Source organism: Mytilus galloprovincialis, chromosome 1, assembly GCF_965363235.1.
Source record: "Mytilus galloprovincialis chromosome 1, xbMytGall1.hap1.1, whole genome shotgun sequence".
In the NCBI taxonomy this organism is placed as follows: domain Eukaryota; kingdom Metazoa; phylum Mollusca; class Bivalvia; order Mytilida; family Mytilidae; genus Mytilus; species Mytilus galloprovincialis.
Genome location: NC_134838.1, coordinates 117,048,371 through 117,063,968, shown reverse-complemented (window position 1 = coordinate 117,063,968; position 15,598 = coordinate 117,048,371). Strand labels below are relative to the sequence as shown.

The window sequence follows — 15,598 nt, the reverse complement described above, 5'->3', positions numbered from 1 at the left end:
ATTTTAGAAAAAAATTCAACAATGTATTTATTTCCATTTGGCATGCATCATTACCCCCTTTATGCTTGATTATGGGAAATTTGTAAATTAATTACTTGATTACAGTGTTAAAAAGTAACACAAAGATGTTTGATTCTTCCTATATCTTGTCTGATTGGATACAATGGAAATAAAATCATAACAGATTTGATTAAGTACATGCAAGAGATAATGATGTACTTTTTAAACATTAATTTATTTAAAACTGTTGGAAACTTATTCAAGGCAGATATGCCGCACTGACAAGAAAGAGGAAAGATAGCATAATCAGTAATTTAGGTAGAAATGATTTAGATATTATTAATTCCTATTAAATTGTGCATGAAACAAAAAAAAGTTAAATTTTTGGAAATTCTCAATTTTGCAAGATGAAAAATAAGGAGTAAGGAACATCCTTTTTCAGTAACCATTTAATGGGTAAATTTTTAAATTTTGATGAGAATGAGGCTACACATGAACTTTTTGAGCTTTCAAAGGCTTATCAAATGGTCTTGTTTTCGTATGAAAGTACAGAAATTAAACACATCTTCAATTTTTTTCAGGAAATACTGTGACCCACATGGGCCATACAATATTCAATCAGCCGTTCCTTGATAGCCGTGATCACGGAGGAATCCTATACATCAGACCTACATTCCAGTGTTTACATAAACTCTTACTGCCATCCCCACCGTATGTGTTTGGTATCTTACTTCAGAAGTGGGAAACCCCATGGGCTAAAGTGTTCCCTCTCAGACTGCTCCTCAGACTAGGAGCAGAATATAGATGTAAGTATAGATGTATTTGATTTGTGACATATTAACCATTACATATGAAATTGTTTCTTACTACATAGACTTTGAATAAGGTACATATGTAGTGTCTGGTATTGTTTAATGCAGAACAGAAAAGGACAGATGTTTAAAAAAAAAAAAAAAAAAGAAAAAGATACCAAGGGGACAGCTAAAATCATTTTTTAAAGGGGCAGCCATCACCATTGCCACCATAGAAATAAGACCAATACTTGTGAGGGGGCCTGAACCACACTGTGCTTTATTTGAAAAAAACCTTCAATGTCAAAAAGATTGCAAAATATTCACGACAGACTTTTGTCAACTAACATAAGTGCCACCAATCAATATACATTAATATGCAAGTTCCCCTGATGGTTCAGAAAATTCTCAACAATGGAAAAGTTTTAGCTTTGTAGCAATAACACCAGATATAACTAATTATAACAGGATTCGTCTGGTGTGTCAGGTATTTGTCAGTAATAAATTACTTTTAGGTGATCTACAAAACACAGATGATGGAAAACTGTTGGTTTTACACCTGGCACAAAGTATGTACATTCTATAGCATTTATTAAACAAAATGTAAATGGTTCACACATTACAAACCTGGGAAAAAAATCAAATCTGTCCAGTGCACATGTTCAGGGCTCACGCTACCAGGCGACTTGGGCGAAGAAGTCGCCTTCCCGACCGTCACTTCGCTTTCCCCGACCCCCAAAAGCGAAATCAAGTCGCCCTGTTCTTGACGATACTCGCTTTCAGTCGCTTCCGTCATCGGACATTTTCAATTTTTACCAAGTTGATGAAACATCATTTTTTTATTGATAATTAAAGAAATTCAGACATATACGATTCAATATATTTAGAAAAGAGGTTGAAGCATTGTCTTTGCAGTGTGTAGCAGGTTATTTGATAAAAATACAACTTTTTATCACTTCATGCATTTTCGCAAGTTCCGGTGCTTGTTACTCGAAAACGTACATCAACCTAAATTTCGTCGGCAAAATAAGTTTGTTACTTCATTTAAACGTGATAAAAGTTGCCTCCAGTAAATGTTTAATCCATTTATTGCATTAAAAACGTCATGTTCCTTTCCAAATAAGTTGTCAAACATCGTTTATTTTTGTAAATTTTCTTGCATTCGTCCGCCATTGACCGATTTCTAAACTACGGATCTGAACCGGACCAGCTATGACCGAAATCCGTACTTTTACAATAATCACTACGGACGCACGGATGGAACAGCTGACAGAAGAATATTGATCCCAAAGGGAAAAATTACGCATTCCACACACATTGAGACTTTTGGTTACATCTAATTAATTGGTGTATATAATTCCCTATATTTTTTATGGATTGTTTAAAACTATTGATTAAAGTTGCTTAAGTCTGAGACTATCAATATATTATGGCCCAGCTTAATAACTTTTATATTTTTTTATGAGAAACACTGAATTTCATACACAAGATAATTTTCAATTAAATTGTAATTGATATATTAAAATTTCTTTACATTTTTTAAAATAATTGGGTTTTTTTTTAGTGCTAGATATTTAGTTGGTAGTTTCTCACAAGAACCTTAGTAAAACTTCAACAACTTTTTATTTCAAATGTTACTTTAATTGTATTCATTTTTACTCAGATATGAATTGAACAATATAAAAAGAACATTATTTACATATGGCCCTTTATACTATTGTAAAATCCAAACATTGTAGCGCACCGCGCGAATGAGCACTTCTCTTTCAAATCTCACCACTTCTCCCTATCAGTTTCAAAAAGAGAAGTCACTTCTCCCTATAATTCTGAAGTAGTGTGAGCCCTGATGTTTGATATGTGTGCAATCATTGTATGAAGTTTGAATATCTGTAATATTGAAGGAAAACTATTGGGTAAAACACAACAAACTAGGTACGTACTGAGTCGAGTTGTAGCAAGACCTGGGGTAAAACACAACAAACTAGGTACTGAGTCGAGTTATAGCAAGACCTTCTCTTGCCTTTAATGCAGATAAAAAGATGAAAATATAAACCAGTGAGTTTATAAAACTCTTGATAGAAACATTTAGCAGTGCCATCTCCAGCAAAAACCAAGGGTGAATTCAGTTGCAACAAAAGGGTAATCTGTTCCTTCTATAGAGGCACTGAAAGGGTAATCAATTCCTTCTCCAATAGAGCCACCATTTTTGTAGTCACAAGGTGCTGCTTAAATATTGCTGCATCAATAGGATGAAGTTATATCTATTGTCTTAAAAGAGATGTGCACAATGGTCCCTCATTGTTTGAATTCTTGGTATAAGTTATAAAGCTAGCTGTATTTGTGGCATAATTTATTTCAAGTTAACAGGATACATGTTAAAAAATATTTATTTAGATTAAACACATTTATTACAGACTATCCTTGTCCTTTGATTAGTGTAAGGAACCGTAAACCTGTGTTCTTTGAGATTGGTCACACCATAATGAACTTGCTGGCTGACTTCAGGAACTTCCAGTATATGTTACCTCAGATAAAGGGTGTTTCTATACACATGGAAGACAAGAAAACAACTATAACTTTCCCTAGAAACAGATATGAAGATGTAAGAATTCTAACGATTGACATGTACTCTAATATTTATGTATTTGAGTTTTATATGTTTTTTATTTATCTCAGTATTTCTGATTAGAATAATTTTCTTTAGATATGACTGTGTTAAAAATTATGCTAAAGAATTTAGGATTTAAAAATTTTAACCCAAAAATAAACATTGCATATAAAAAGATTACACTTCAATTATCAGGATTTTCTTTTTGTACATTTAAAGGTGATCACAAATTGCAGTTAGTAAAGATGAACCCGCTTGGTGTTTAGCAACTGGAAAGATATCTTATGTTTCATGTCACATATCTATACATATTTATAATAATAACAATGTAAAATATAACTAACTGCATATTTAAAATACATTATGAATTGTGCCTGTTTTTGTTTTCACAGATAATGAAAGTTGTCAGTAATAGTAATGAACATGTGATGGCATTAGGTGCAAGTTTTAGTCTCCAGGCTGACTCACATTTGGTCTGTATACAGAACGATGATGGCAACTATCAAACACAGGCTATAAATATACAGAATAAACCCAGGAAAGGTAAATAATAAACATAGGCTATAAATATACAGAACAAACCCAGGAAAGGTAAAAATAAACATAGGCTATAAATATACAGAACAAACCCAGGAAAGGTAAATAATAAACATAGGCTATAAATATACAGAACAAACCCAGGAAAGGTAAATAATAAACATAGGCTATAAATATACAGAACAAACCCAGGAAAGATAAATAATAAACATAGGCTATAAATATACAGAACAAACCCAGGAAAGGTAAATAATAAACATAGGCTATAAATATATATAATAGAAAAAAACAGAAAAAGTTGATAAAAAACACAGGCTATAAACATTCAGAATAAACCCAGGAAAGGTAAATAAAAAAACACAGGCTGTAAAAATACAAAATAAACCCAGGAAAGGTAAATACCAAACAACTATACTACTAACGAAATGAGGTCCAATTTGTTAGCTGACATGACGTAAATACGACGAATCAAGGCATTCAACTTTATATATAATTAATATAAGGTAATTGTATTGATTAAAAATTACACCATTCCATGCCCTTCTGTTTTCCATAGAGTAAATATTACCAAGACTTAACAGGTAAAAGTTCCAGGTAAAATTTAATACCGATACCAATAGTATATGTCACGTGTAGTTTCCAGTTTATTTTTTTTTCTTTATTCTTCCCTCCACTTTCTAGAGTACTACCTCTTTACTGGAGAAAACCTTGACAGGTTCAAACAGAAAAATTTTGAAGGCAGAGAAAACTGTGCACCTAAATATAATCAGTATGGCTTTATCAAATGAAAATACAAATGCTAAAACTTAGGCTGAAAATAAGGCATTGGTATTTTAATTCAGTTACAGAATGTTATGGGTGTGATCTAGTTGACTATAAACAAACAAAACAAATACCAAACACAACCTATAAACATACAAAACAAACCCAAGATAGTTAAATACCAAACACAACCTATAAACATACAAAACAAACCCAAGATAGTTAAATACCAAACACAACCTATAAACATACAAAACAAACCTAGGATAGGTTAATACCAAACACAACCTATAAACATACAAAACAAACCCAGGATAGGTAAATACCAAACACAACATATAAACATACAAAACAAACCCAGGATAGGTAAATACCAAACACAACCTATAAACATACAAAACAAACCCTGGAAAGGTAGATACCAAACACAACCTATAAACATACAAAACAAACCCAGGAAAGGTAAATACCAAACACAACCTATCAACATACAAAACAAACCCAGGAAAGGTAAATACCGAACACAACCTATAAACATACAAAACAAACCCAGGAAAGGTAAATACCAAACACAACCTATAAACATACAAAACAAACCCTGGACAGGTAAATACCAAACACAACCTATAAACATACAAAACAAACCCAGGAAAGGTAAATACCAAACACAAACCTATAAACATACAAAACAAACCCAGGAAAGGTAAATACCAAACACAACCTATAAACATACAAAACAAACCCAGGAAAGGTAAATACCAAACACAACCTATAAACATACAAACAAACCCAGGAAAGGTAAATACCAACCACAACCTATAAACATACAAAACAAACCCAGGAAAGGTAAATACCAAACACAACATATAAACATACAAAACAAACCCTGGAAAGGTAAATACCAAACACAACCTATAAACATACAAAACAAACCCAGGAAAGGTAAATACCAAACACCACCTATAAACATACAAAACAAACCCTGGACAGGTAAATACCAAACACCACCTATAAACATACAAAACAAACCCAGGAAAGGTAAATACCAAACACAACCTATAAACATACAAAACAAACCCAGGAAAGGTAAATACCAAACACAACCTATAAACATACAAAACAAACCCAGGAAAGGTAAATACCAAACACAACATAAAAACATACAAAACAAACCCAGGAAAGGTAAATATCAAACACAACCTATAAACATACAAAACAAACCCAGGAAAAGTAAATACCAAACACAACCTATAAACATACACACCAAACCCTGGAAAGGTAAATACCAAACACAACCTATAAACATACAAACCAAACCCAGGAAAGGTAAATACCAACCACAACCTATAAACATACAAAACAAACCCAGGAAAGGTAAATACCAAACACAACCTATAAACATACAAAACAAACCCAGGAAAGGTAAATACCAAACACCACCTATAAACATACAAAACAAACCCTGGACAGGTAAATACCAAACACAACCTATAAACATACAAAAGAAACCCAGGAAAGGTAAATACCAAACACAACCTATAAACATACAAAACAAACCCAGGAAAGGTAAATACCAAACACAACATAAAAACATACAAAACAAACCCAGGAAAGGTAAATATCAAACACAACCTATAAACATACAAAACAAACCCAGGAAAAGTAAATACCAAACACAACCTATAAACATACACACCAAACCCTGGAAAGGTAAATACCAAACACAACCTATAAACATATAAACCAAACCCAGGAAAGGTAAATACCAAACACAACCTATAAACATACACACCAAACCCTGGAAAGGTAAATACCAAACACAACCTATAAACATACAAACCAAACCCAGGAAAGGTAAATACCAAACACAACCTATAAACATACAAAACAAACCCAGGATAGGTAAATACCAAACACAACCTATAAACATACAAAACAAACCCTGGACAGGTAAATACCAAACACAACCTATAAACATACAAAACAAACCCAGGATAGGTAAATACCAAACACAACCTATAAACATACAAAACAAACCCAGGATAGGTAAATACCAAACACAACCTATAAACATACAAAACAAACCCAGGAAAGGTAAATACCAAACACAACCTATAAACATACAAAAGAAACCCAGGAAAGGTAAATAATGATCACAGGCTATAAACATGCAGAACATATTCACTTGACTTTGACCATAAAGTCATGGTTCATTTATCAGTTATTTTGATACCTGCAGTAAGATTCTGATCTTTAAAAAAATCAGCATATACCTGTAACCCTGTCATTAATCAGTAAATCAGATTAAATGTGTCATTATATTTTATTTCAGTAACTGGTGCCAGTTTTGTTGTATTTAATGGTGCTTTGAAGACAAGTTCTGGACTGAAGGCTAAATCAAGTATTGTGGAAGATGGACTGATGGTCCAGATAACACCGGAGTCCATGGTGGCCCTTAAACAAGCTTTAAAAGACATGACAAGTTATACCATAGAATGTGGCAGTGTTACAGCTGCTAGTCCTGATGAAGTTGTTACAATACAGTGGGGTGAAGATGATAAAAATATAAATATTGGGTAAGTGTACCCTCTATGATAATATCTACTGTCATCATTAATATCTAGAGAGAAGAAATATTTATATTGGGTAAGTGTTCTTCACATTAATTATCTATACTATTGGCCTTATTAGAAGAAGAAATGATAATGATATTTTATCGTCCTTCCCTGTGCCCATATCACCCTGCTCTGTTAATCTGTAATTATCGTATCAAGGCTTCAAAACAAGACCAGGTATTATCAGCGACGTCACAGTGTTAGAGGAGAAGTTATCAGCAACATCAAAATGCGAGAGGAGACGTTATCAAGCTTGTTTTGTCAAGCCTAAAACTGTCTTAGGGAGAGGAAAAAGACCAGTAATAGAACGATAAACAGATAATTGGGCTTTCTTCGTAAAGATATCGTAAAATATCAGCCACTCGACACAATGTGAAACTTTTTTGCTTGTTCACTTCGCTCACTCCCCAAAAAGGTTCACATTGTGGCTCCCGACTAATATTTTATGATATCAATGTGTAAAACACCTGATGATCTATATGGATAAGATATATATTCACATACCTAACATGAGTAATTTCCCTTTAGTTCAATTGACTGCAGGTTTTAATTTATATATTTTCAGCGTAAAAAGTCCAATAGATGATATGTCAATGAATGGTATAGAGAACATACACATACCTAACATGAGTTATTTCCCTTTAGTACTAGTATTAGTTTTGATCTATATATTTTCAGTGTGAAAAGTCCAATGGATGGTATAGAGAACATACACATACCTAACCTGAGTTATTTCCCTTTAGTACTAGTATTAGTTTTGATCTATATATTTTCAGCGTAAAAAGTCCAATAGATGATATGTCAATGGATGGTATAGAGAGCATACACATACCTAATGCCACAGATTATGTGGGAGAAAAACAGATAGTAAGATGGACCGATGTGTTTTTTATTCAGAATAAGGATTCTGGGTCAGCAAAGTGGGAACCAGTAGATCTGAGTCGACTAGCAGAAACTTTGTCTAATGCCACATGTATAGCTCTTACTCCTCACCTAGATAAATTAAAAGAAGCAGATTTGACTAAAGTAGCATTGAGAGTTAATATCGAAATCGAGAAGGTAATTTATTTTACAAAAGTGTTAAATTTCAATAATTTAGTGTAAAGTGTAAAGGTGACTGTCACAACAGCTTAAAGTAGCATACAGCTATATTTGCTACACATTTTATATACAAGTTCAGGTTAAGAGCAAATTGAAAATAAACAATTGAGATTTGGCTGGAAAAGCCGAAGAAAATTAACCTTGAGAGCCAAGTGAGAAAAGAATGACAATCGAAATAGTATACACAACAAAGATGTGGTATGATTACCATTAGGACAACTATCTAGCAGAAAAACACATGACCGGGATGTAAGACTCCAGCGACAATACAGCCTTTAACAATGACTGCTCCTGGTTAATAACTGTTTATGTTTATTAGTATATTTTCTTGTAGTGTATAGAAATTTGAATAGATATTGCAGCATGATTAATATTTATCATTCGTAGGTTGGATACGAGATTGGAGCTAATGGTGAGAGATTACCTGATTTATACATGAATGACCTAGACAATGAACTTATACCTGTGATACATAGTGCTGCCTCACAGAACAGAGGTGGTGCCATTATTTTGGAACTTATATTTCATATATTAGATTAAAACCATTTATCATATTCAGTATCAACTTCATAAGAAATCTTTGTATACACAAAAATGTACAAAAATCACTTCATTATTATTGTTTCAGTTGAAAACCATTTCATCAAAAACGTAATATGGTTACTATTGATGTGACTTCATAAAGGATCTGTCATAACACATGTATATGTGTCTCAGATTATTTTTTCTAAAGTGAAATTAAGATTTCATTGGGAATTTTTCTTTAAAAGGATCTTCTCTGTTAAATTTTTAGTTCTCAAATTTTTCATGTTCCTTTTTTTAGAAATACATGTCAGGATTTGATATCATGTTGACAGGAAATTATACTTACAAATTAAGTTATTATTGATATTTTTATTATAAAATCAAATTTCGTATCGCATCATATTTAAAAGCATAACTAAGGAAAAGATGACAAATGTATTATTTGACAGTTAATATTTGTGCATATACAATATAATCGGAGACCTTGTAAACAGCAAGCTTTGTATATTTGATTATGCTAAATGTGCGAAAATATATATCTGAAAAAATCATTTCTTTCAGTAATTACTAGAAACTTATTCAAATTGACTGGGTTTTCTCCATGAAGAGTTGTTGGGTCTCATCATTTCTATTACTGTTTATTTTCTTACTGTTAACTAAACTTAGAAAGCACTTTCGGAATAAACTGGTTAAGTTATTGTACAGTGTAAATTTTAACAAGGTCTGTTCACGTCAAAGTTGTATAGGATAGTAAGCACTGATTTAGTAGAATATTTACTTGTACATTTTTCATAGAATTCAATGTATTTTCTAGTAAGTAGCCTGTAAAAGTCTCTTTAATTCTTACTCATTTTCATAGAACTCTTTTTTAGTTTTACGAAAGCATGATAAATTTTCCACTAGAGAAAATAAATCATTTGATACAATACATATCTTAAAAACTGTTGAAATAAATACCACAGATAATACTGTCACAATGAAAATATATATGTATTAGTATTTCAGTGAGCTTATTTGTATACAACTTTCTCTGAACAGATTTCAATAAGTTTGTTAAGTTTAATTTGATTATTGAATTATAGAATATATTTATTTGTGTATAAAGTTACAAATATTTTGTATATTTATTAATGTTTGATTATTCTTTATCTACAACATGAAAACCCCGACAGAAGTAAAAATGTATTTTGTTTACATTAAATGTTTGAGAATTCTGTTAAAGGCCACATGAAGGTGATTTGTGTTTTAAATGTATATATCTGTTGAGAGTTTAGTCTTGACTCTTTGCTACCTAGTTTCTATGCTGTTTATACAATATTTCCCGAGAGTTTTTTAAACAGTTTAGTACCTACTTAGTATTTCACATAATAGTTTAAAGCATTTCTTATATGATTGTGTAAAGAGAAAATGTGTATCTGGCTTTGCCTTGCTTGGTTATGTATGTTTTATGTATAAGTGTATTTCAAATATTCATGTTTAATTCTAGTCAATATGTTTTTGGTCAAGATTTCCTTAACATTTTATTATAATCATTCAAAAATATTGAAAATAGATATGAAACATTTATAAGAATTCTTTCCAGATATTTTTCAGTATATTTTTCCAATTATTTTTCTATAAAACATATTTTAGAACTTCAGTTTTTAAAAAAATAGTTTATTGTTAATATGAATCATGATTCACATGATAAGAAACTATATTGATATTTTTTTTACCTTCTTAACTTAACAGCCATAGAAATTAAATTTCTTTTCAAAATATTTTCTTAAAGTTTATTAATTTCCAAAATTTAGATAGAATTGATATTTCTGTTGTGTGATGAACTGTATGACTGTTAAGGTAGCACATATTGTATGTTTCTCTGCTAAAAGAATTAATATTAAATAAACATAGTAGATGTTGATAAAATAGAAAAGATTGCTTGAAAAGACATTAGATTGACATGAAAAATATAGTTTAAAGTATTAAAATTTTTTATGCAAAAGAGACCAAAATATGCAATTTTCAATCTGACGATTAAAAAATTGATTAAAACACTGATAAAAAAGGCAATATTTAAATCTACCTGTATATGAAGCATTTAACTATTTATAGTATATTGTATTATAAGAAGAATAAAATAAATACATAGCTAAAAAGCTGATTCAGACAACTGATATGACTTAAACTGATTCGTTTTGCTCTAAATTAGAGGAAACAAATCAATCGCTAGTGGTAGGATGGGTTATTTTGTAAAGTTTATTTTGATTTTTCACCTCCTAAAAACTTTCACATAGGATGAGTTTTATATTTTTATAATAGCAACAAATAGTTTTTGATTTACAACATTTGTTACAGTTATTTCCCTTAGCTGCCATGTTGGATGTTAACAAATTCCTTCCTAAATTAATTTTGTATAATTCCCATCTTAGATCTCTTACCAGATTTGCTTGTAGCACATGCTTTAATTTTGTTATTAGTCCAATTCCGATGAAGGCGAAGGGACTTTAGGTTTGCACTCTGTCTGTCCATCCGTTAGACCAGCAAATCGGTTTTCAGCACTTTTTTTCGTCATGTTTGAAGATATTGATATGATAGTTGGTACATAGTTTTATCATGACAAGTTACATATTTAAGTCAAATTTCGTTCCTGTCAGATGATATTGTGCAGAACAATGGTCCTTTGAACACAAATAGTCAGTTTTTTCCACACTATTTTTCGTCACACTTTAAGCATTTTGACCTATTATTTGTTATATAGTTTACACCATGTAAAGTTAAAGATCATTTTAGCATTTTGTTCCAGTACAATAAATTTTTAACCAGTTGTGGACTATGTTTTGCAATACTCTCAGAAGGCTTGTTCAAAAAAGAGAATCATCCACTTTGTCCTCCAGCATGATGGCCAGGGGAATTAATCTAACTCAAATTACTTCATTTTGAAAACTCTTTTTCTTTCTTTCTAATACTGGAATTATAAGAAGTATAACTAACCCATCGAAAGTCCATCATCATCATCTTAAAGACAATAAAACATTTTCTTTTACACAAATTCTTTATTTTGGATGGACACAAAACTATCAAAAATAATGATCAGCAACCCAAAAATGCAACTTTACAAAAATTAACATTTAGAAGTAACCATAAGGCATTAACAATTTGCAGATTCAATACGGCACTGCGTTGAGTCATTATGAGGTGCAACATGTTCAAGTGTAAATTACAAATGCCACTATATTGCTATACAGAATTTATAGTAACTTAATTGTTATGCTTTACAATTGTTGATACATGTACTAGTATTTTTTTTTTAAACAGATAAATGAAAGTTTTTTCAATATTGCTGACTTACTGCTAAATTTGCCAGGCTTCTTTTGCAGTAGATATAAGTGCTTTACAAAATATATTTCTTTAAAGAATATCTATAAAAATTTCATAATACTTCAACAATAAACCTGAAAATGAGAGATGGTGGTAATTTATTTGACGAAATCTCATAAGAAAAGAGGGTATAGTGATATCCCATAGGAATCCCAGAAATTTATGTGAATGATAGTATCTAACTTCCTGTAATTGATACACAGGTAACAGGTATGTTGTTTTGTTACTAGGTCTGTTGTTGGTTTGTTACCATTATTGTTGTGTACCCTGTGTTCTGTAAAGTTTCTATAAATAGAAAGGTGACATATGATGATTATAGATGCCACTGGTTGGTTTTGTTTGATGATATATTACATATATTTTGGACAGGAATAAATTATCATTATATCATGCATTGATGTTTGTTTTTTTATTTTCTTGTCTACGATGCAATTTGTTGAAAGTATGACATAGGGATTGCTTTTCCGGCAACAATGACAGCTAGCCTCCACTGTCAACAATTGTTAAGTTAGATTTTCTACTTAAGTTAGTGTGATAGGAACTACTTCTGATAGATCATTGAAGATTAATACAAAGTTGCATTACTATCAGTTAATTTCAGATTGAGGACTATTTTGAGGCCCTGCCCAGTGACCTTGAATTTATCAGCAATTTTTAATGTTGAAGTTTTTCTAAAGTTATATTGATAGGAATTTCTTACAATAAACAACAATATTTTCTATAAAGTTATATTACTGAACATCTCAGTTTGTCAACAATTTTTCAGACACTGCCCACTAGATCATGCTTCAGTGACTGAATTAATAAGCAATGTTGCTGTCCATTAGATTGTCTTTTTCTCAATTGTATGCCTACATGCAAGACATATATCTGTGTCATCAGTTTCATATACTTTTTAAAGGTATGGAAGCAAAGTGACAGAATGTTCTTTGTTCCATCCAAGTTCACAAGTCAATGAAATGTTCATAGAATTTACTGCACTTAATGATGCAGTTGATCTGTCTATCTTAAATAAAGCTGAAAGGGACTTTTTGGAGTACCTTGAGCCTATGCATAAAGCTGCAGATGTGTGTGCTGATTTTGACAGCAAAGACATGATTAGTATGCAATGAATAGGCCTTTAATCTTATTACTCTGTGCAAATGTATGGATGTATCTTGAGGTTTAGATTTGCTTATCCTTTAAAAAATAAACTGACTTTCATTTAATGCTTTATTGACCAAGTTTAACTTTTGAAAGCAGTCACAGATATAAAGAGGCACACTTTCATATAAACTAGTTTACTGATTCAACCAAAGGTAGAACTGTTCACCTTTTCAATCTGTATCCATTTATGTGAAATTTAATATGCATGTTCCATGGATCATATCATACGCGTAGCCTCAGGCCTCTCACTTCCTGAAGTAAAGAAAAGATTGGGCCAGGATCCCAGGATAATTCTAAGAAAATAGTTCAAGTTGGCTTCTAAATAACCATAAGTTTTAATGGAACTTATTTAAATAAAATGTGGTATACACATGACCTAATGGACAAACTATTATCGTATTGTCATGAGAACATTTTTTCTACTTCAGCAGTATCATACAGTCAAAGGCATTATAACCGTTGGTGGCCTTCGGCTGATTTCTGCTCTTTAGTCTGGTTGTCTCTTTGACACAATCCCCATTTTCATTCTCAATTTTATATTGTAACAGCTTTCTACATAAAGGTTAATGTGGCTTATATATTAGGATTTGTTATTGGCCCAACCCCTTAACATCCATCCTAGTTCGATTCTAAGGGTCCCAAACACTGCTTGCATAATATTTATAATCGAAACTTCACCCCATTATTTTATCAAATGAAGCTTATATGATTAATACATAGAATGTTTACAAGTATCACACTAAACCTAGTCCTCTCTTTTATGAAATACTGGCTTGTCCCCTGTTTTTTGTCTGATTCATTAGTGACCATTAGTGTATTGACAGACGTCAGCTCATGTACACTGTTTACTTGCTATTATTATTCTAAGTGCTTGAATTGTCGTTGTAGGAAACCCGAGAAGCCGTGGACTTGATTTCGATCTTAAACTTAAATTATCTTGTACACATGTACCAGTTGGGTGCTTCACTACACCCTGATACCGTAGTTCTCATGCACCTCAGTGGCGGATCCAGTGGGAGGGTTCCGAGGGTTCATCCCTTCCCCCACCTTTTTATAACGACCAATGCATTTGAATTGGGATATCGGAACCCCTCACCCTTTATCCCTCTTTTTAATTAACCCCTAGTTTTTGGTGGGGTTCGTGTTGTTTATTCTTTAGTTTTCTATGTTGTGTCATGTGTACTATTGTTTTTCTGTTTGTCTTTTTTCATTTTTAGCCATGGCGTTGTCAGTTTGTTTTAGATTTATGAGTTTGACTGTCCCTTTGGTATCTTTCGTCCCTCTCTTAATGCCCTTTTGAACATGGCTGGATCCGCTCCTGCTCCTTGTTTTTGTTTAGACACAGGATTGAGGAATAGTGGTATAAAATATACCTCATAATTATATCTGTGGTGTTCATGAAATCGTAATGTCAAGGTCTTTATCTTTGGAAATTTATGTTAATAATACAACCTGTGTCAACGTTTACATTTTATTTCTCACTGTTATATTATCTTGTCCTTTTGTTATTGGTTCTTTAGCAATCAAATTAAAATATTGATCTCCGATTTCGTTATACTACTCATATGTAGTATTTATAAAACGAAATCAGAGATCAATATTTTTATTACTATTGCGTGAATGTGTAACCGAAGAACGGAAATTTTACAAAATTAAAATAGTTTTGTTCTTATAATTTGATGTAGCAGCTATAAGCTCCTCTTGCCATGCCTGTCAACGATATATAATTGCCTTTTTTTTTATCATATTACCGAGAATGACCAATTAAAATTCAAATCTCACTGTTCGACATTGTGCCAGAACTCACTTGAATTATATGCTGCAAGCTGTGGATTTTTCCCTATGGTCTTTCATAACCAACTTTATGATATAGGTCTTTGTTTTGAATCACATGCGGTGACCTATAGGTGTTCGTCTTTTATACCAATGCTGATTTAGGGCTCCGACATATCCAGAGATGGTCTCTTTGACATATCCCAATAACCCACTTACATGTTTAACCCCGCAACATTCTGTATGTATGTGCCTATGCCAAGTCAACAGTCTGTAATTCAGTGGTTGTCAGTCGTTGATGCATTTCTGTTTTTCGTTCATTTTATGTACATAAATTAGGCCGTTAATTTTCTCGTTTGAATTGTCTTACATTTGTCATT

General features: G+C 31.9%; 1 protein-coding gene across 8 annotated transcripts in view; it reads left to right on the top strand.

The window, feature by feature from the left end:
• LOC143053753 (uncharacterized) overlaps window positions 1-12,691 on the top strand; it is a 29,983-nt gene extending 17,292 nt beyond the window's left edge. For 5 of the 8 annotated variants that reach the window (XM_076226577.1, XM_076226557.1, XM_076226534.1 and 2 more), the window contains 7 exons: window positions 582-806; window positions 1,307-1,360; window positions 3,206-3,393; window positions 3,792-3,942; window positions 7,031-7,274; window positions 8,090-8,372; window positions 8,802-12,691. In XM_076226577.1, coding sequence (XP_076082692.1) covers window positions 582-806; window positions 1,307-1,360; window positions 3,206-3,393; window positions 3,792-3,942; window positions 7,031-7,274; window positions 8,090-8,372; window positions 8,802-8,954 — 1,298 coding nt within the window. In that variant the 3' untranslated portion in view covers window positions 8,955-12,691. Of the gene's footprint in view, window positions 1-581; window positions 807-1,306; window positions 1,361-3,205; window positions 3,394-3,791; window positions 3,943-7,030; window positions 7,275-7,878; window positions 8,012-8,089; window positions 8,373-8,801 lie in introns of those variants that run through there. The other 3 variants (XM_076226571.1, XM_076226565.1, XM_076226584.1) reach the window with 2 other exon arrangements.
• The last annotated feature ends 2,907 nt before the right edge of the window (window positions 12,692-15,598 follow it).